Source organism: Solea senegalensis, unplaced genomic scaffold (genome assembly GCF_019176455.1).
Source record: "Solea senegalensis isolate Sse05_10M unplaced genomic scaffold, IFAPA_SoseM_1 scf7180000015091, whole genome shotgun sequence".
In the NCBI taxonomy this organism is placed as follows: Eukaryota; Metazoa; Chordata; class Actinopteri; order Pleuronectiformes; family Soleidae; genus Solea; species Solea senegalensis.
Genome location: NW_025321219.1, coordinates 1 through 22,412, shown reverse-complemented (window position 1 = coordinate 22,412; position 22,412 = coordinate 1). Strand labels below are relative to the sequence as shown.

The 22,412-nt window shown below is 42.4% G+C and overlaps 1 protein-coding gene across 1 annotated transcript; it reads left to right on the top strand.

Annotated features, from left to right (window-relative positions):
- Positions 1–3,251: 3,251 nt before the first annotated feature.
- LOC122761922 (syndecan-4-like) lies at positions 3,252–17,763 on the top strand (the record flags this gene model as incomplete). Its single annotated transcript, XM_044017113.1, has 5 exons — positions 3,252–3,577; positions 16,389–16,617; positions 16,719–16,762; positions 16,843–17,047; positions 17,620–17,763. Coding segments are annotated over exons 1-5 (679 nt in total), but the record flags the coding sequence as incomplete, so codon positions are not given.
- Positions 17,764–22,412: the final 4,649 nt, after the last annotated feature.

Sequence of the window (22,412 nt, the reverse complement as noted above, 5' to 3'; positions counted from 1 at the left end):
TAAACTGCTATCACAGCAGTGAAAAAGTCTTCGATGCACAGCAAGAGGAAGTGTTGACTGGTTACTTGATTGAGGCAGCAGACTTGTACTATGAACTCAATCCACATGAGGTAGGCCTACTGAGCATTTGCAGATTAGTGTGGCCTAAATAGGAATTAGTTACTACTGTATGCATCAGTTCTTTATGTATGTATTTAAGTACCATAGGGTACAACTAACTGACTAACTAGTTTTACTACTTCTTTTGGGTCAGGAAGTTTGCATATCAAGTTGCGGTGGAGTACAACATCAAACATCCCCAGTCATGGGATGAGAACAGCATGGCAGGTCCTGATTGGTTCTCAGGCTTTATGAAAAGGCGTCATAACTTGTCCATGAGAAGTGCGCAGGCTACTAGCTTGGCCCGAGCTACAGGCTTTAACCGTGCAAATGTGGAGGCATTTTTCATGAAGCTTGGGGATGTTATTGAGAGGTATAGCTTTGATGGATGCGACATATGGAATATGGATGAGACTGGTGTTAATAAAGGCTAAATGGTAATAGCCATCGGTGATGAGTTGTTTTTGTTCTTAGTGAAGCACAGGAAGATGCTTTAGTGTTGGCACATGCGCAATAAAGTTATATAAATCTGTATTTTGTGGTGTAGTCTCAGTTTTTAGTCCTTCAATCTTACTGTTACAATTTACCCCAGGTTGTGTTACAACATACCCTGGTAGTGGGGTAGGTTGTAACAGTGGCACTCCTTGCATTTGACATCAAATAATGAATTCTGTGATGTAGTTGGAGAAGTTAAAAACTTTGCTATTTGTAGTAGACAAATGAGTGTACTTTGTGCCAAAATCTGAGTGCCCTACCACAAACATTCTGCAAGTTATAGGAGCTGAGACAAAAAGTGTTACAACCATCCCCGGTCTCCCCTACTAAAACGTTTTTATGTGGTTTTTATTAAACTATTGAAAAGCGTCTACAGTAAACTTGTTACGGTACTCAAGTACAACATTTATGTATCTGTACTTTACTTTGTGCTTTTACTCCATGACATTTCCTCTGTCTCTCTTTGTTTCTTGTTATAAACAAATAAACAAGAAAACCAGAAGAAGTGGAAGAGTTGCTATTATGGTCTGTATTGACAGAGCTTTTTTCTAGTGCTGATGTTTTCACCCATCCACACGCTGCAACAGGGGCTTCAGTGTCTTTGCTCAAGGACACATGTAGACGAGCAGAGCCAGGATTTGAACCCACAACCATTTCATCTTAAACTTAAGTAGATTTTATGTCAGAAAATGTTCTGGTCACATACTTGTACTTTTAAGTGAACAATGCAGAACCGTAGATGAGTTAAAAAGATTTCTGTTCTGTTCTGACTGTTGTTATTGTTAGTAATCAGTCATACACAGTTTTGATAAAAATGGAACTCGAAAAAAAACCGAAGGAAGATCCGTGACAATGTGACGCTGCTCTGAGTGGGGAAAGAAAATCCCCTTCTGTTTTCCTGTCTGTGGAAAGTCCTCGGCCGCAGCTGAAGCGCACCTGAGTGCGGCAGGTGTTCAGCGGGCAGGTGAGGACGGAACAGCTGGGAACTCCAGCTTCTCTTTTCTGTACGCAGGACAAAAGAGATACACGGCAGTGCTGGTCTGCCAAAGAGACCTGATCTATGTTTAGCTGAACTGGGTGTGGAAGCTTCACTTATTTACCTCTCTCACACACACACACACACACACACACACGGTCTACGTAAAGTCATTTCCTGTCATGTCATTATCTAATGATTTACTGCCTCATTATTTGTCAGGTAATTAAAATGTGTGTCATTTTCTGAAACGAATATACATGAGACACACACACACACACACACACACACGTGCACACACAGGCAGACAAAGACATATTATCAGTGTGTTGTCTTTGCGTCACCTGATCCTCTGGTGTGAAATCCAGTGTTGACTTCATCAAAGTTCACACTGTGCTCAGATCTGTAACCGTGGAAAATCACTTCATCAGACTATTCCACCACGATATCATATTAAAACCATATATAGTTTACAATTTAATAAAATGAATCTGTACATTAAAAAAACCCAGAAATACTTAGGAGGAAAGGAAAGCCAATAGTTCACACAATGTGCTTTATGTGTACAACTGTATGTATATATATTTGGGTCTGTTTTTATGATATATAAAACAATCTCATAAAAACATACATGTACATATATATACATGTATGTGTATATCTACAGTTTTAAGAAAAACTTAAAGAACAGACCCTCTAAAAAATCTTGTTCAAAACAGAGCTTTTTTTTTTACTTCCTACTTGTCTGAGACGTTCTTTGATGTTTTTTTTTTCTTAGTTTTGTATTTTTAAAACTGTAAACAATATAAAAAAAAACTTGAAGACAACTTGGAAACGTGACTGGACTTTTTGTGATGCGATGCAGTGATGAAGTGATGAAGTGATGCGACATGTCATCAAACACACGAGCAGGGAAGTGAAAGTAGGGACACAGTCCAACAGTGACTACAGTTGTTTCCACGGAGACAGAAAAAAACCCTGAGGCCCGAAGCAAAGCTTTTCACTGTGGAGTGAAAATGAGAGAGTGAAAGGGGGGGAGGAGGAGGAGGGGCTTCTTTCCCGGAAGATGTCGTCACCTAAAAAGATTTCCATGAAGCAGCAAAAGCACAGACACAGTTTTCCCATTTACACGAAACAGAAAAAAAAACTCCCAAAATGAAAAAAATAAATAATTCACTCAACATGTGAAATGTCCACAATCAGAGTTTAAAGTAATTCACTTAAAGTGGATCATTAATGACAAACACAATTATACTTAAAACTGAACTGTTCTCACATTTAATTCGTATTTGAAATGAATATGTGGAAGTTAGCATTATATAACATAGTGATTAAAGTACACACTTTATTTTGGAAATGTAGTGGAGTAAAGGTAAGTACAGATACGTGAATTGTGTACTTGAGTACAGTAACAAAGTACTAGCACTTTGTTACTTTAACAACACTAAAACATTCCAGCACTTGTGTTAACTTGCTTTGTGCTTTTATTTTGGGAAAAAAAAAACCTGCCGCTTGGCTGCATCCGAGGGGGCGTGGCCACGCGTTGAACAGGATTTCCCGTAAATTATGGAGAAGGTGGTAAGCGCAGCGTCACGGCCTCTGCTGCTCGACGCTGATTGGCGGAGAGCGCGGCGGAGGCTATAAAGCGCGGCGCTGAAGCTCCGAATTCCAGCGAAGTGAAGCGGACACGGCGGAGAGACCATCACCCACAGAGAGACCAAGAAGGCGGTGTGTGAAGTTACAGAAGCCGCCCTGTGCACAACATTCGACTCTGTTGGACTATATTTGGACCCGAAAGCGAAGCAGCGATAGCTGAAGATTAGCACTGCTCTGTCTTTTTCTTTCATTTCTTACTTTTTTATAAAATCTGCGTAAAGTTAACGCAGCGACCTTTATTGTATTTTACCCCCGTGTGTTTGAGAACGTTTTTCTCTGATTCTGAGGACAATCATGCTGCCCCTCTTCCTCCTCATCATCCTCTCTGCTGCCTCCGTTTTCTCAGAGTCGGTAAGTGAACGATTTTAACAACAAACGGCTCAAAAGTAGTGAAAAGAAGAACAAAATCACAGCTACTTGTGTTTACCCCCCCCCCAGCTAACAACTAGCTTCCCTGCGTTAGCCTTGGTCTAACTTCACAGAAAGTGTTCACGCTTGCGTTTTAAAGGCGTTCTCTTGAATTTCAAATGGAGAGAAAACAAGTTTGAATGAAGTGTTTGCATAGTATCACGGGTGGTGTTGTCCACTCAGCTTAAGCTACGGTTGGAGTCCTCTGTGTGTGTGTGTGTGTGCGCGCGCGCGCGTGACCACCCGAATTCTAAGATTTGTTACGTGTGTTTTTATTTAAGCAATTATGAAAATAAGCTGTTTTAACCAAATTAAAAGTTGGTTGGAAATCAATTAAAGGGCTAGTTGAACACGTTTGTTTGCAAAAGCTATCAACAAGTTGGGTGCAACGTCGCCTGTAGATGCCACTAAAGCTCAAACTTGGTCGCAATTTCGTGTATGCAAATGCTGAACTCATGATATGAATTCATTACTTTGAACATTTAAATGATGATTTCATGTGTATTTAATTTTTGTGCTGTAATTGTTTTCAGGGTGTGTCCTCCTCGTCCACATGTTTGGACTTTTCTGTTTGTCTGGGCTCTTTCCATATTAATGTCGACGCCACTTGAGCTTTCAAGCACTGGAACTGGAATCTGGAGCCCTTTGTTGTTGTGGTGTCGTCGAGTGTTGCCACAGCTCGGTTTCTTCATTAACCACATGGTGACGACGATGTTCTCTGGTACTTTGACCTTTCGGCCTGAACGCGACGCGGTGGCTTTTGTTCAGAGTCACTGGACTGAAATGAGATGGTGAAACTGCCTGTAAATTATAAAACTAACAAACAAACCTGTGTAAACCCAGTACGTTTCCATGCGCAGCTACGACGCATTCCATTTGTAGTCGGAGCAGAACCTATTTTATCTTTATTTCGACTTTAATCTCAGAATTCATGCTGTGTTTTACTTCCTTTCAAGAAATGTTTACTCTTCTGTACGTATAGAAGTTTGGCTGATATTTGCATTTAAATAAAACTCTGCATCAGGCTCAATGAATGCTTCTATGACGACAGAATTGATGACATTTACAAGGGGTCTTGAATGCATCTTAAAGCTGCTACTCTGAGCTCAACGTGTTGTGAACCCTGCATTATTTTCACTAACTCTCATACGAAACATCAACAACTATTTTGGGAATCGAAAGAAATCATTTCAAACGGATTAATTTTGACCTTTGAAAACATCATCATTTTCACAAATTTTCTGACAAACTGAAATCTGAACCAAACGATTAATCAATTACTGGAGAAAATAGTGGACAGTTTGGGTATAAAATAGTTTTTCACTCTATTTCTAAGCGACATTTTTGAAGCGTTAACCCCAAGAAAATCAACATTGAATTCATGCCTCAGTCACTCATTACCTGCTATTTTGATCAATTGAGTGTTTTTTTATATGCTTCTATAAAACTGCAATTAGCCTAGCTTTTATTTCCTCAAAATGTTTATTACTGATGAATTGTGCGACGACACATGGAGATTGTCCTGCAGAGCTCGGCTCGTTAATCCCGGATTATTTGTTTGATGAGCTTCGCCGTCCTCCGTCCTCTCCATTTCTCCTCGAGCATATCGGCGTCATCGCGTTGAGGTTCACCTCGCCTTTTACAATCTGTCGCATTCCTCCGAACCCCGTGGCTTCTGCTCGCTCTCTCTGCCTCATCTTGTCGCCCCCTCTCTCTCTCCTTTTTTGATTTCCCCCTGGAATGTGACCTTTGGTGACCTTGACCGGCCCTCTTTGGGATTTTGCACACTTGGAGGGGTCTCAATAGGGCCCTGATGCCTTTTTTATGGGGGGGGGGCATTGCTTTCCTTGAGCCTAGCGTAGATACACCTACAGCTTTCCCACCAAAATATGCACTTATTCTCCCATTTTGCTTTACTTTTGAACTTAAGTGTGTCATTTTTAGATGCAAACAATTGTATAATTAGCATGACATTTCCAGTTTGACTTTCCAGATACCCACATTTTGAATAAATTGAGCTTTTTATTATCCACATTCATTGGATCAAAGTGGAAGTTTGCAGGAATGCATGACTGTTCGGAAAACAAAAATTTTGAAGACATGGTGGATTACACCACTTGTTTATGGTCGTCCACTCGCTTATCATAACTTACTTAACTACCATGCAGTGTTTTGGTAATGGGAGTTACATGTTGGACCTTTGTTCACACTCCTGTGATCTCTCGCCTTTCCTGAGCTTTGTTTTCCTGCGATTTCTGAACTTTCCTTTGATGGATACTTGGCCTCAGAGAGATGACATTTCCTCCTTCTTTCTTCTCTCTACCCACTGAGGTCATTATTGGAATGTGGGTTTGGCGTCCCCAGCTAATCGATAACAATGTTCTTCTACCTGACAATGGAGTCGGCTCTGAATGCAGAGAGGAGGCCTTTGAGGCAGCCACAGGAATGATCGGAACGTCTTTATCAGCGGATTGGCCCTGCTTTCTTATCCGCTTTCTAATTTGGGAAAAGTTATTGCTTCATTTAGCATTGCCTAGTTTTTTTCGGATATGCTGAGCTCCATGTGCGCTCGTATCATTGTCCGTGATGGACCACACAAATACTTTTCTTGTTGACTTTTTTTCCCAGCAACTTCAGTGTTTTCTGTTCGGTCACATATGCTGATGCAGGTGAGGGTGAAGGATAAGGAGCTTTAAGAAGATGGTCCTGTCCACATTTTCAATTTCATTTAAATTAAGAACTGGGGCCGTGAATGTAGCGAAAATAAGTCTCAACAGTGGAGAACTGAGAGAAGGAAATAAAAACAGAAAGTTTGAGTTTCAGGGCCCTTCAAGGTTTTTGAAAATGTCCCAAAATAGACATGGTCATTGAAAGTGCTTGAATTTTGTGCGAGGAAAGAAGTGAAGCTGATATTTAGGTAAATGTCTCCCTTTTTTGTGACGACCCCACCTACAACATAGACGAGGCCTACGCAGGACAAGCGCTGTCCACTTTCTCGCTCTCTGACGTAGACGTGGGATTCCGTGCAGAACAGTGAGCGTGTAAAGTTAAGACGAGAGCAAATGAGGATGTGATGTCTGGGAAATGAAAATTCCAAAATCTCGTAGAGTTTTATTTTGAAAACTGCAGGTTTATTACAGAAACTTACAGATTATTTTTTACCAGAATGTGCTTGTAATAACAGATTTCCTCTTTGCCCCCTGATTTAATGCACGTTGCAGCGCTGAACCCCAGTTTGTGCACCACAACACCCGCCCCCCCGGAGCCTTGTGGCTGCATCCATTTGTTATATCTTGTTGGAATGTCACTGGTTTTGCTTTGAGCCCCAGAATAATTTGCACGAGAATAAGGCAGTTTTTTTGTCTCTGTTGCATGATGGGATGCGCTGACTGAAAGCCTGTGTGGTGAAAAGAATGTTGGGTAAGCAGGGAAAAGAGGGCGCATGATAAATGGTATCACTAGGATGTAATAATGGTTCCTGCATTGCTGTCCGCTGGTCTATAAAATCCCTTTGGGCCGTGGAATGTTGGCACAGAGAGAGGAGGGTTTTTGTCCTTCCTGCCTGTTGATGGAGAGCAGTTTGGAATCTCTCTCTCCCTCTCTCCCTCTCTGTTACTCGCTCAGGGCAGAGGTTGACCAAAAAAAAAAACACTGCTTGAATATCACTTTCATACGTTTTTGGACTGGCTTTTCACGCTGGATCCACTTTCTGGTTAAACACAATGGGCGTCTGCAACTGAAGAAAAGTCTCGATTTCATTTGCCCGTAAAAGGCCTTTTTTATGGAATTAAGAAAAAAAGAGAAAATTCTTTCTTTTTTAATTTTATTGGTTTTGGAAAAGCTCCAGTTTTGACTTTTCCAGGCACCCGAATTTTGAATACTGCTGTTTCAATCGGATACAATAATGATATATTTCTCTGAAAACATGGCTGCCAGTGGGGACGTGAGGAAAATCGGATTTTAGTCCTCAACATGTTCGTGTCTTTGTCTCACTGAGACTTTTCCAACAGGAAACTGAAGTTTTGTAAATCACTCACTCTCCCACACCAAAGCCCACAGAGAGAAAGTGATGGAGGCAGCAGTGGATCAACATCTGTGTGCTGTGATGTTAAAATCACTGCTTTTCTCTCTGGACTTTTTAAACTGCCCAAGGAAAAACAAAACATGTTTGCAGCTTTGTTTAGGATTTGGGAATTAGTTTATTATTGACTTTATTCTACTTTAATCAACATACGGGGAATGTATTAAATGTCTCGGTTATACATTTTAAAATAAGATGTCGATTTTCTTTGTGTAAAATAAATAAGCAATTTTTTGTTGGACACAACCAAGCACCTCCATATCTAATTTAGAAGATAATCTGCAGATTAATCAATGGTCACAACAACCAGTGAACACTGAAGGGATTATCTGGTTTATTGTTTCAGCTCTACAGGTGTGACTGCAAACACACACATTGTTATTTACGTCAGCGGCCTGGGAAACGTTCAGAGTAACACGAGCGCTTCGCAGCCGTCACGGCCCCCGGGGGCTGGAGGAGAAAAGCTGCTGTGGCTTTGTGGTGGACGCGGATAAATATAGAGAGTGGAGGCAGAACATGGAATATGATCCTCGCTGCGTTTCCACTGGGAAGCACGGCATCAGCAGGCCTGGAGGGAGCGCGTTTGATGTCGCTCCCGTCGCCTCCCACGACACACTGTCATACTCTGACATATGGCTGTTCCAGGCCCGGGGCTCAGACTCCTCGACCTGGACCGACGGATCGGACTGAAAAAAACAAAAGGTTATGTTAAATTTTTTTATAGGTTGTTATTATTAGGGCCCGAAACTTGGTGGGAAGATGTTCTAGACTAAGACTAACAAAAAAAACGACCGTAACCATGGCCTCAAATCAACAGGAAGTCGGCCGTTTTGAATTTTTGGCATCCATTTTGGCGATTTGCACCCGACGTAAATGAGCGAGCTCGTCTTGTGCTTTTGTCGTACTGACTCAAAAAAACAAGCCAATTTGTACTACACACAACTACACACAAGAAGAAACTTGGACATAATTTTGATTTGATTTGTTTTCAGTTTTTTTACACTTTTAAAAACCCCCGGTGCTGTTCTGTGGAGGTCCATTAACCGGAGACACTTCCCCTCTTTCTGACATCCTTCCTGACAAATGTGTCTCCATCTTTCGTGTGTGTGTGTGTGTGTGTGTGTGGTCTACCTCCTACATTAGCTCGGCCCATGTGGCACCACACTCTCTAAACCTATTGTCAGTGGCAGAGGCTGTTTCAAATCCCCCATAATTCAGCTGTGATTAACTTGTTGGGGCTTTGTGTGTGGACTTGGGTGCAGGACTGTCGGCGCTTTACAAACTTGGGTTGCTAGTTTTGAAGGCGCATGAATTCCCCCGCGGCGTGGCGGAGTCGTACTGGCCGTTCTGTGATCGTGCCCAAACCATTACCCGTGTCTCTCTATCTCCTTGGCTCCTGCAGAGGAGGAGGAATGTGGTGGTTGACTGTGTATCCAAGGTCGTGGCTTCTCAGTAGACCCACATGAAGAGACTCATTCCTCTGTGTCTTGGCAGCTGAGGAATGAAGGATCATCCAACATGTTTGTTTCCTGAACTGCATCAAACGATAAGACGCGATCACACTGAGGTTTTATTTGTCTTTCAGTGATTTAAAACTCTCGCCATTAAACCTGAGCCTTTTTTTGTTTTGTTTTCTGGACAAAATAAAACATTTGAGAACGTCAATGACGGTTAGTTGCAGCCCCACAAACCGCTAATCGATTACTAAAGAACACAATCATAAATCAGCCGTTAAACTAACAAAGGGCTTGTTTGCCTGTTATGAGTGATCGCAGCTTCAGTCCTTTCCCCTTGGAAATAAATGGGAGTAGCTGTGACTCACGATTCCAGCGTGTGTGAGGTGACTGAGTCCTTTTTTATTAAACACTAGTCGATCCAATCCATCTTTGAGGGACATTTCCTGTTTTTGGTATGACTTCCTGCCTCTGAAGGCCAGTAGCGGATCCCCGTGGATGATAAGAACTCTTCTGCAGCTTCTTTGATGTGAAGCAGCGATATGTTTGCCTGAGGGACCGACATAAAAAATAGTCTGAAGATGGAGGGGAGGACATTAGAGAGTCCCGACTCACCGCAGGCTCCTGCCGTGTTTGTCACTTTTGCATTTGGAAATAATGGGAGGGAGTGGCCAGTAAAGGCCGCTATGACGAGGCGCAGTTCACCTCATCAGGTGCTGCTCATCAGAACCCAGTTAGCCTTTATCAGTGGAGAGTGAAGCAGCACTGTCTGCGGCGCGGTCACCAGGTTTGTTCGGCCTCTCAGTCTTGTTAAGTACCTTAAAGTGGTAGTTGAGTAAAAGTACAAGTATGTTACCAGACAATGACTTTGGTAGGGGTCGAAGTCATTGAGGAGTTGGGACTGAGCCGTGGTTGCTCAGTGGTTGGGCGAGTTGTCTTTCAACTGGAAGGTTGTGGCTTCAGTTCCTGCCTCTGCTCCTCTACACGTGTCCTTGAGTAAAGACGCTTCACTCCATGTTGTTGCAGCGTATGAATGGGTGAAAACGTTTAAGACCAGAAAAGCATCTATATAAATACAGACCATAATACCAACTCTTCTTCTTCTCATTTTATTTGGTGGTAACGAGTAACAAAGAGCATTAGAGTAAATGTAGTGGAGTAAAAGAACTAGAAGCCATTTTCCCACAGTTCCTAGCGTGGGTTAGAGGTTGTGCCGCGTCATCATGCCAAACGTTGAAGAATGGGCCTGAAAATGTTTGGATTTGTTTGGGTTTGTTAATAATTGACCGTCTTTGCCGCCAACGTTTGGACTTTGGACAAGTTTAACTGAGAAATCACATCAGCGGGTTGGATGTACCAGGTCAGCAGCTGTATGAGCTAAAGGTCATAGGTAACTGACATTGGCACTTATAAAGATAAAGGATGTGCTGAATTATTTGTGTCCCGTTTGTTTTTAAATGTTAAAAATGACAGGTTTGAAAACCATTTCCCAGATCCAGGAAAACAAAGCTGTGTGTCACATGGTGCTGGAGACAGCAGGCGGAGGTCGAAGGAATCTCGAGCTCGGCTGTCGAGAGTAAAAGACAAAAGTAAAACTTAGGCTTCACACACCTGGCGACGCTGAGAGCTCCTGGAGAGTCCGTGGTGTTTGGCAGAGTTACGTCAGGGGTCAAAAGTGCACTTGACAAGCAGATCAACACAATACTCAGTGTAAAGTAGAGCTGCAACTAACGATTATTTTCATAATTGATTAATCTGTCGATTATTTTCTCGATTAGTTGTTTGGTCTACAAAATATCAGAAAACCTTAAAAAAGTTGATCGGTATTTGTCAAACCTGGAAATGATGATGTTCTCAAATGTATTGTTTTGTCCACAAACCAAAATGATTCACTGATTTCTTTGTTTTCCAGAGCAAAGAAATGAAGAAAATATTCACATTTAAGAAGCTGAAATCAGAAATCTTGTTTTAATCGTGAAAAAAACTTCCACTTCCGATTGTCAAAATAGTTGTCAATTAATTTAGTAATTGATTAATCGTTTCAGCTCTAGTCTAAATCCTGCTGCACATGTCAACATCTACTTAAAATCCTCTGTTTCAGGAGTTTCTGTGATTATTCAGCTTCTTAAATGTGAATATTTTCTGGTTTCTTTGCTCATTAAAACAATACTCGATTTAATCATTGATGACAAACTTGTGGCCCCGCCCTTGTTTCAGGTGTCTTTTACAAGCTAGCGCAGGTTTAGCCTGTATATTTGTTTTTATTTAATATTTGACTGTGGTCGCCGCGGTGGCCTCGGACTGAAAGTCAGAGTGAGAGTGAGAAAAGACCAACAGTCCGTGTTTTCTTGGAGGTCGGGAGACCCTGGGACGTGGAGAAAGAATGAGGAGGCACATTCCTGCGTGCCGTGGTGTTTTCATGACATTTGTTCCTCCTCCACGCCGCCGTGTGAAAGGACCAGATGCCGCTGTCTGTGTCAGGCAGATGGAGGGATTGTTTCCTCTGGTTTAATGAAGGCAGGCTGCTGGAGGCTTATCCCCTGTTACCTTGGTCATTGATACACTCTTGAGGCGTCCGCTGGCTTTGTTTGCCGTCAATGGAAGGGACGGCACTGAAGGCCGGGTGGCGGGTGTCCTAACAGACGACCTTTCAGGGACTGTGGACAATCGGGCAGCTGGAAGGTTTAGGTCCTCCCTGCTGAGGTGGACAGGAGGGATGAGGACAAGGGCCCGGACTTAGGTGAAGAGTGACGGGACAGGAAATGGGGCCCAGGGGTCAAACATTGTAATCCTTCAGATTATTATTTTCTCTGTGTCTTTGCGGTCATTTTTGAGGGCATTAACGACCTTACAAACTCTTTAAATTTGGCATGGAGGTGAGGTCTGGGGGAAAAGCGATGTCGGCATAGTTCCGGGACCCGTGCGTTGCTCAAGGGCTCTATAGTGCCCCCTAAGGTGAAAATGTAGGCAAAATAGAGTTCCACTGAATTCCCTTAAACTTGGTGGGGACAGGTTATCGACCAAGACGAACAAAAAAGTCGACTGTAACCACGGCCTCAACTCAACAGGAAGTCAGCCATCTGGAATATTGTCGATCAATCAACGCGTTGATGAATCAAGAAAATATTGAGCCGATTTCATAAATTATGAAAATGAGCTTCAGTTGCGTCCCCAGATTTGAAGTTAACTTGATTTCAGAGTCGTTTCTAAACTGTTTTTTTAGAAGTAGCTCCATCTCTGAGGAGAAGTTCTCTTCCATGAAACAAAGTAATCATTTTGAATACGTGACTTCACCCTGTTCATGTGGGACGTGAGGATATTTCAGGGTCACATGGTCACAGCGAGAGGAAATGAGATCTGCAATTAAAGAACAAAGACGAGCCTTGTTTGGCCTGTACCTGTGTGGTCGACCATGAGTCCCAGGTGAAAGGTCGTCCTGAACAACGGTCATTGAAGTCTTCTTTCAGTTGTCTCTCTGATAATGGACAGTGTGTCTTCAGTGGCTGGACTGTTGCCATGTCGTGTTGTTGATGATCAGAGTAAATGCTTAAAAACCTTGCATCACTGCTGCAGACGGAGGGGAAACTTAGTTTTCCTCTCTTTTCTCTGTTAAATCAGCTGGTCTGGCCTCGGCTCACACATCCACTGCCAGTGGACTGAAACGCGACGACAAAACGGTTTATTGTGCTCCGAGTGGCTCTCAAGATTGCTGACAAACACTGTGGTTCACCACTTTGAAGTGAATGTGTGACTTTGTGATGTTTTATTTACCGGACACGTGCGTAACGATCACCATGAACACTTTTCCGTGTAGTTTTTCCTCGCGGTTCGCGGCGACGCTGCCGTGTTTGTGTGTGAGACGTGCAGAGAGGGTGCACAGTTCAGTTTTATTGAAGATTAAAGTCCAGGTCCTCGCCCGTCGTGACTTGACTGAATCAGGTGTTCAGTCAGTGAGCTGGTTTCCATGTTTGCTTGGTTACGTAACCTCAGGTCACACACTCACACACGTCTGAGCAGGCCGAGCACATTTCTGTTCCCCTCTGTCTCGTCGCTTGGTCCCGCAGGTTTTAAGAAGTGTTGATGTTGTGAATCATTCCCGCACACATTCCTGGGATCGGCAGAATGAACTTGGTTTTTTTGAAGGAACTTTTTCAGCAGAAACTCCAATCCCCAGCTCCACTTCACGGGTGAATTATAAATGAAGATGAAATCAGAGGCGGTTTTACTGAACAATATCACAAGCATAAAACGGCAGAAATCCCCTTCTGTGTGTGTGTGTGTGTGTGTGTGTGTGTGTGTGTGTGTGTGTGCACCGTGTCGAGTGTCATTGTTTGTCTCTCTTAACTTGAACGTCGTTAATTCTTAAATCTGGCGCAGCTTGAATTCTGAAGTCTCCTCAGTTTTGGGTCCAGCTGAACATAAACGGTCTGGATTTACTAAATATTGCGTTGGTCTTTAAAATTATTAAAGAAAACTATGAAATCCTCTTTTCTTTTTTCAGTTAGAGATAATCAAAATAGTTTGGTGGTTAATTTAGTGTTTCTAAGCTTTTCTGAGATTATAAGGGATTAAGTGTCTCATGTGACTATTTCTAATGTCTTCTTTTCGCCATATAACAAAAATACATCTGTAAAACGGAGTAATTGTTTAGTTTGTGGACAAAACGTCAACATGTTAATATGTTCTGTCTCAGCCTTGTGTAACAGTTTAAAAAAAGTCGTCGCGACATTCGCCGCAAATTTTTATCCAGAGCAAAGCAAACGTGGGAGAGGATGGTATGTTTGCGATGTTTCTACTGAAGACAGAGCAGCGCCGGCCTTCGTGACCTTCGTGACCTTCATGAACCTGCTCGTTTTTAAAGCAGCAGATGAGTCGGCGCCCCGAGGCGGCGGGTGCTGTCTTACAGGAAGCAGCGGAGTCACACCTGGCTGAATCATCCCCAGCTTTTAATGTGTGAACGAGTGAACTTCCTGCCTGTGAGTCGTCGGGCCTGCTGGTGTTGCGTAAAATGGCCGCCGTCGTTTGAAGCCCCTGTGCAGTCACAATGGAGCCCTCCCTCCTCCTCCCCCGCTCACCCCGCCTTCTACTCTATTGGACTCCTTTTCTAAAGTCTGAGAGGATTACCTTCAAACACACACACACTTTGTTACTATGTCAAATAGTTGGGAACACACACACACACACACACACATAATGATGGCAGGCCTCGGGCTGAGGGAGCCCAGCAGTTAACCCTTCAAATGACAGGCTTCCCCCAACCACACACACACACACACACACGGGTTGTGTTGACGTCATGACTTCTCATAATGACTTCCATCTGAAGCTCTGTGTGTTTGTGTGTGTGTGGGCGTCGACATTTCTTCACACTAAATGAAGGTTTCTAATCGTTTTTAAAAGAGGAGGAAAAGGTTTGTTGTTTCTGTCCCGATTATTGGAGATGTTTGTGGATATAGTGGAAAGTTTGAGGGTGACAATGGAGTCGTTCCAGGGAAAAGCTGTAGTACTCATGCCAGCACTGCAGGTGGCGCTGTAACTGAACAGGACGTGTTGTAGTGACGTCTCGTGTCTTTTCACACGGACTTTAATTTAGAGCTGGAACGATTAATCGAGAAAATAATGGACAGATGAATCGATGATGAAAATAATTGTTAGTTGCAGCTCTACTTTAGTTACTTTTCATTGACAGTAGTTTGAGGTGAAACTGTCGAAACAATCTCCAAACACAAAACACAGGCTTCCTAAAGTATTCGGAAATGCCAGATTTTCCCCACTCTGCGCTGGTTTTTTTTTAAACCATAAATGCCGTCTGTGTGTGGACGGGGCCCTAAAATGAAATACCTAGTTTATATTCTGCTCTAACACCAGTGGGTTTTCTTTAGAGCTGCAATTATCGATTATTTTCATCATCGATTCATCTGTTGATGAAGCATTTGGTCCATAAAACGTCAGGAAACCTTAAAAAATGTTGATCGTGTTCGTCAAACCTGGAAATGATGACGTTCTCAAACGTCTTGTTTTGTCCACAAACCAAACTGATGAACTTTTGATGATTTCTTTGTTATTCAGAGCAAAGAAATGATGAAAATACTCACATTTAAGAAGCTTAAACAACGGAAATCTGGTTTTAATCAAGACAAAAGCTTCAAACTGATTCATCGATTATCAAAACAGTTGTCGATTAATTTAGTAATCGATTAATAACAGGTTCTAGTTTTCTTCAACTTTGAGTCCAGTTAAGGATTTTCAATCGCGACACCGGAATCAGAACTTTGGTTTTTAGTTGACGGAACCATTTTTGGCGCAGTCGTGGTCACGTGTTGTTCGTTAATTCCGTCAGCTGTGGATTTATTTACTTCCTGAAGAAACCGAGACTCGACACAATCATCAGGTGTTTGTTTTGTTAGGTTTTGTTATTATTTCAGCTTCACCTCTCGTCTGTTCAGGCCAATTCAATCGAGCGTTAATGCTAATTAGGCTAATTTTGGGGGTGGGGTGTGAGGGGGTGGGGCCTGTGTCTTTTAATCCCATTGAAGCTTCTTACTGAGCAAATGGTCAATGAAATGAAGAGCTCTGATGTGATTAAAGAAGCTTGATGTGTCCTCATTGTGCGGAGCTTCACACTGATTACAGTGACAGTGAGGACAATGACAGACACACACACACACATAAACTTTGTAGAGCAGTTTTCAAAGGTCACATTACAAAGTACTTAACAAATCAGGAGGCTAAAGCTTTTAGGTGAAAGTCTGCGGTTAGTTAACTTATCCTGAGTCATAAATACTTATTTGAAAGATTTGAGATTTCAGAAAATCCTTGGATCGATAGATCTTCAAAGTGTCGGGTGTGCCCCTAGGCTGGATACGTTGAACTTCCTTTTTTTTTCAGAAAGAAAAACAGTGGCGTTATGGAAACAAACCTTTAAAGGGTTAAAGTTTCACAAATATTTGATACTCATGTTTCAGGCTGAAGTAGTTTTAAAAGATTGACAAATTTTAGGTTGGGAAAAAAAAATTAATATATAATGTTTTTACAGCTGTTATGGGGAAGGTGGTGTTTTCTGCCGCTAGGAACAAACTAGTGAGTTTCTTGCGTAGCTCAGCCGTTTTAGGCTACTGTAAGAAACTGAGAGGACGGCGCTGAAGTTCACCAGCTGTTTTAATGATCGTGGGCGATGATCCCTCTGACTCCTGTTCCTCCTCCTTTTTGTCCCGGGCAGGTTCGGGAGACGGAGACATGGATGCCCATGAAGACCACGCAGACGGTCGCCATGGCGACACACCAAAACCGCATGGAGTCATCGGGTGACTTCGGCTTCACGGATGACAACGAAGATGACGACGATGACGACAGCTACGACGACGACGACAACGACGACTACGACAACGGCTACAACGACTACTACGACGAAGAGGACGAGGATGAGTTTTCCGGCTCTGGAGACGGAGGTCAGTCTTAACAAACGCACACAAAAGGATGTTATTTACCTTCTTTTTTTCTTTTTTTGTTACTGGAGTAGATTAAATGAAGAATCTACTTCTTTCCACAGAAACAACCGTGTCACCGAAGCAAGCCCCAGAACCGTCAGCCAAGGTGAGACGTCTCCTCCTTTTACATCCTTGATTTTAAAACTGTCGTTACGTCCTTTAATTCTTCCGATTCTTCGTCCTCAGCCCGACGCCAACGACAACAAGATCCCAGAGGTGGAGCATCCCGAGAGACCGGCCGTCAACGAGGTGGAAATCGTCCAGAACAGCAACGAAATCCCACTGCTGCGGAACAAGGAGCCAGCAGAGGGCGGCGAGGAGTTTCCCTCCAACGTCCTGATGGCCCACGCCAGCGACGACAGCATCTTCAACAAGACGGAGGTCCTCGCAGGTCAGGAGCATTTAATCACCTCTGGTTTCCACATGTCGGCAGGAGTCGTTCTGTCTGGGCAATCTTTAGTTAGTAAAATACTAATTTAATGAGGAAAAAAGAAACTTAACAGTTTAACTTTAACGGAGTTAAAACGGCTTTAAGGATAAAATGTGGTTGTAGTCCTTAAACAAAAGACTCGCCTCCGTTAAATCTACTTTAAATGAATGATTCACGTCTTCATCTCACTGTGAGACAGACTTTAACAACAGGAAACTGACGTTTGTAAATCACTCACTCTCCCACAGCAAAGTAAAATCGCTCATAGAGAAAATCAGTGATTTTAGCTGCTGCTGCTCTGCTGCCTCGTGTGGTCACTTAGTGTCATTGAGGTCAATCTGAATGAAGCGTTTACAAAATAAGACATTTGAAGTGGTTTTCTCTGAGGTTTGCTGAGGGAGAGTGAGTTTCAGTGATGTCACAGACATGGTGGCAGCCATGTTGGTCCGTAAATGACCAGTCTGCGCTGAAATCAAACACAACGTCGCGTTCCTCCGCCCATTGTCCTCAAAGTTCCTCTTGTGTCTCCTCAGCTGTGATCGCCGGCTGCGCCGTCGGCCTGATGTTCGCCGTCCTCCTCATCCTCCTCCTCATCTACCGCATGAAGAAGAAGGACGAGGGCAGCTACGACCTGGGGAAGAAGCCCATCTACAAGAAGGCGCCCACACAGAGATCGCGTGAACCCGCCTCCCCCACACACACACACACACACACACACCTCACATCCTGAACCTTTCAAACCAAACAGGGCCAGTTCTTGGCCTCTCAGTGCCTCCTCCTCCTCTTCCTCCTCGCTCTTCTTCTGACTGTACAGCGGAGAGACACTCGATAATTAGGAGAGAAGCCCCGCCCACGCCATCCTCTGACTGACTGGCTCCTCCCACCTCATGTTCACTCTCTGAACCAATCAGACGCTTCATTGGTCTGTTTTTCTCTGAGATTTAAAATCAGTTAGTTAAAAACACTAACACGGTGCAATGATTGATTCTGTCTCAGTATGGTACACGTTAACAGTCCAGTTATTTATTTACCCTCCTCTTCATCATCTCGTCTGTTGGACTGAAGCCAGGGATTTTCCCTCCTTTCTTTTGTCTTATTTTATTTCATCAGACATTTCAGGGTTCTGGAACAACAGAAGGTCTTTGACGTCGCCGCGAAGCTGCCGTTGCTGTCCGTTCTTTTTTGTTTGTTTGTTTTTTTTAGTAGAACGCCCTGAAACCCCTGAGCAGAGACAGAAACAACAACAACAACAACAACAAACAGCTGACTTCTGACTTCTGTTTTCAGGGTTGTGTTGAGCGGCAGATTTGAGCGTTAAACTGATGCAGGAAAAAATTATATACAAATTACTGCACGATCCACACACACACACACACACACACTTCTATAAAAATCACTGCCGTGCCTCCGGGGTTTGTTTTCTGTTGTTACGCTGAAGTCGAGCTCTGAGGTTTGCGACACACCTACATTCCACTCGCAGCGCTGCTTCGTGTGTGTGTGTGTGCCTTTAGAAAATGGCTGTTTTTTTTTTGCTAGCCAAAACAATTTATTGTGTTTATAAGAAAGGAATTATTAAAAATTTTCATCCAAACACAAACACTGTCATGTCCATGCCGGACCTGTAGGTGGCGGCGTCACTGTAAACTAGAGTTTTCCCAAATCTCATGGAGATTTTGTGTGAATCAAAACTGTCTTTCTTTTTTTTTTTTTTCAAACAAAACAACAACCATCGTTTAGTCGTAGAACAGCCAGTAGGAGGCGCCCTTATTAAAAAAAGCTACATCCGACCCTCGCGTTCTGGGCACGTTGTTCACCCCGAGACACGTTTGTGTCCGTGTTTCTTTTTAATTTTCTGAAACGTGAACAAATCTGAGGCGACGTCACTTCCACGTTCGATTTTCCGATTTAGCCGCAGCTAAATAAAAAAAAAACATCCGTCTCCCTTAAAAAAAACTCAAACTGTTGTCGCAAACCTTTTTTAGAAGTAAACGTGGGTTAGTGTGGATTTAGAAAACGGGGGAAATCGAGTTGGAAAACAGAAGCATTCAAGGTGCCACTTTCTTTTTGTCTCCGATCAGCTGATTTATGCAACACTAAAAAGGGCTTGTTTTATTTTCGCAGAAATAACGACAAACAAAGGCAGACCTCATCCAGTACTGTCTCTTTAAGACTCACTTTTCACTGTAACGTTCAAACTGAACGTGTTTAGACTGGTTTTTGTTTTTCCCTGATGTTCATGACTGTACACTGACAATGAAGCTTACTAGCTTAGCTTAGCAAATATATATATGTTTTTTTGTTTTTTTTAAAGTGTCGTAAATCGCGACTTTCAGAGCAGAAACTCGTAGGTACGACGTGGAAACTTGAAATGACATTTTTCTTGTTTCTTGTGCTAAGCTAAGCTAACGGTAGCCTTACCACAATGGATCCAGTTATTGATTGTTGAGCTCTGATCGGGGAAAAACTGGTAGTTTATTTAAAAATTTTATTTTATCTTTTATGGTTTTGATTCTTTCTCAATAAGCTACTTTTTATTATTTTTTTGAATCATCGCTCAGTAGCCGAAGCTTCGTGACGCTCACATTTCAGACGCTTCTGCCAAGGATTTGTATAAAGTCATTGCTATAAAAAAAATTGAAAAACTTAAAAAAAAAAAAACGTGGTACTTAGCCGCAGCCTGGCAACGAGAATATCTACCAAATATTTAAAAGCCAAAACGTTGTTTTTTCTCTGTGATTTTACTGTAAATGAGATTGGATACGACCGATGCTAACACTAACTCACCTCTTTTTTGGAATTTTCTCTCATAGATCAACTTTTTTTTGTATTAATTTAACTGTCAAATTATTTTATTGCCTTCTTTCAGGTCGGGGTGTTTCCCCCTTTTTTTTTTCTTTTTTTTTTAAAGCTGTTGTATATGTGATTTTAAAAGTTTTATATTCACTAGTTTTAAGATTTTAATTTTTTTTTCCCAGAAACACATAGTTTTGAAACTTTTTATTTTGTAAGAGTTTCTATTATCTTTTTAGACTTTTTTTTTTTTGCTTTTATATTTATGTTGTTTTTTTCTCGTTGTTCGTAGAAGGATTGCTTATGTGGTCGTTGTTGTGTTGACGTTCAGGAGTTTGTGTGTCGTCAGATTCAGACTGAGGTTCAGTGACCTGGTGAAAAAGGTGAATTGTCACGTTGGTTGTTGTTTTTTGGGGGGGCGGGGCCTCAGGTCTGGTCTGCGATGGTGGCAGAGGAAAAACGTTGTGCTGCTTAATGTCACAAACATCACATGTGAATCACCAGTGGGGCGAAGAAGCCAATGAATCATTGGCTTCTGTCTGCAGGTCCTGATTTATTGGAAATAAAGCTATTTTTATGCACATTAACATTTTAAAACGTCGTATTTGTTTCTTTCTTAAAAATATGTGTGTGTTTTATTTTGGAAATGTTCCGGATTCTCTCCGCCACATCTGTCAATGTCTCGTGCCGTTGACGCGTGGCTGCGCTCTGTGCAGGATGCAGTCGGATAGGTTTTGCATTTCAAAGTGGAACCGACATGAAAACCAGAGATCTGTCTGTGGGTGAGAAACAAGAGAGAAGACGGCAAATCAGAGCCAGTCCAAGCATCCGGGATGTCCTGAAGAAGAAAGAAACCACTGGTGTCCAACAGATAGACCCAGGAAAACACCAGAAACAACTGTGAGTGACATCAGCAACAACCTGCAGAGGGCAGCAGTGAACACAACAACAACACACTTAAATCCCACTTTGACCTGCTGAACCTGAGGTGACTGAAGGAGGAGAGCAGTGAACATCACAGCCTTCAAAGAATATGAAGTCTTATTCACTTTAAGCCTTTTTAAGTCCTGTGTGTGTGTGTATATATGTATATGTGTGTATGTATATATGTATGTATATATGTGTATATGTGTATGTATATATATATATGTATGTATATATGTATGTATATATGTATATATACAGTATGTATATGTGTATGTATATGTGTATGTATGTATGTGTGTATGTATATGTGTATGTATGTATGTATATATGTATATATATATGTGTATATGTGTGTGTGTGTGTGTGTATATATATAGATAATTAGCTGGCTTGATAACTAGCCACATTGATAGCTAGGTGTCTAGCTAGCTTAATACTTAGCTGTCTAGCTACTTTGAAAACTAGCTACCACGATAGCTAGGTTTATCGCTAACTTGATAGCTAGCTAGCTGTCTGTCTATTCTAGTCTAGTTAGCAATAAAGCTCTAGCTAGCTTGATATGTGTCTATCGTTAGAGTTTTCTAGAGAAATCATAGAAAGTCATTTCCACACAGACTTCCAGTGGTGTGGAGTCGCCCCCTGGTGGCAGAGCGCTGTATTCTTACCTGACACAATACTTGATCCACTGTCGGATCATGGTTATAACGGAGAGTTTCAACTCTTTTCTTTTCCTGTCCCACTTTGGTGTGTGTGTGTGTGTGTGTGTGTGTGTGTGTGTGTGTGTGTGTGTGTGTGTGTGTGTGTGTGTGTGTCAGTCATCAGGACGTTTTTTGGGACTTTCCAGAGCGTGTTGCACCACGCAGAATCTCCCTTCACTCGCCTTTGAACCACAAGTCTTAGTCTCAGGAAACACAGACATTTCATTTTCTGTTTCTTTTAACAGTCTGTTATCATCTCAGTGTCCATCTGTCTGTCTGTCTGTCTGTCTGTCACTCGTGTTTGGTTGGATGTGATTGTGACAAACTCTCAGCGCAGCAGCAGAGGAAGCTGCTGCTCCTAAATCTGTCAACACCCTCTGGAAGGTCAGAGGTCGTCTGAGGAGAGATTATGGGGAAATGAGGTGTGTGTGTGTTGCAGTGTGGTGCAGTTCCTTGTAACATCAACATTTACGGTGACGCTCTTACGTCTGCATTTGTTTATGAGTAAACTAACAGATATTCTGCGTCACATGTCCACGTCTTTATCTCCGTTTACTGAAGTTTGTAAACCACTCACTCTCCCACACCAAAGTCAGCACGAGGCAGCAGAGGACCAGCAGTTTGTGTCCACACTTTAAACCCTGTGTTTGAAACGTTTCAGACAGACTTTTCGACTTTTACAGACTTTTACAGACTTTTAGACTTTTACAGACTTTTGGACTTTTAGAGACTTTTACAGACTTTTGGACTTTTACAGACTTTTACAGACTTTTACAGACACGGGGACAGAGGAACTTCTCTCCCTCTGTGTGCCTCATCTTCTCTGTCATAGGCCATCTTTGTCTCCATGCAGAAACGCAAATTCCTGCGGCCTTTGCCCACAGTCTCACACACACACACACACACACACA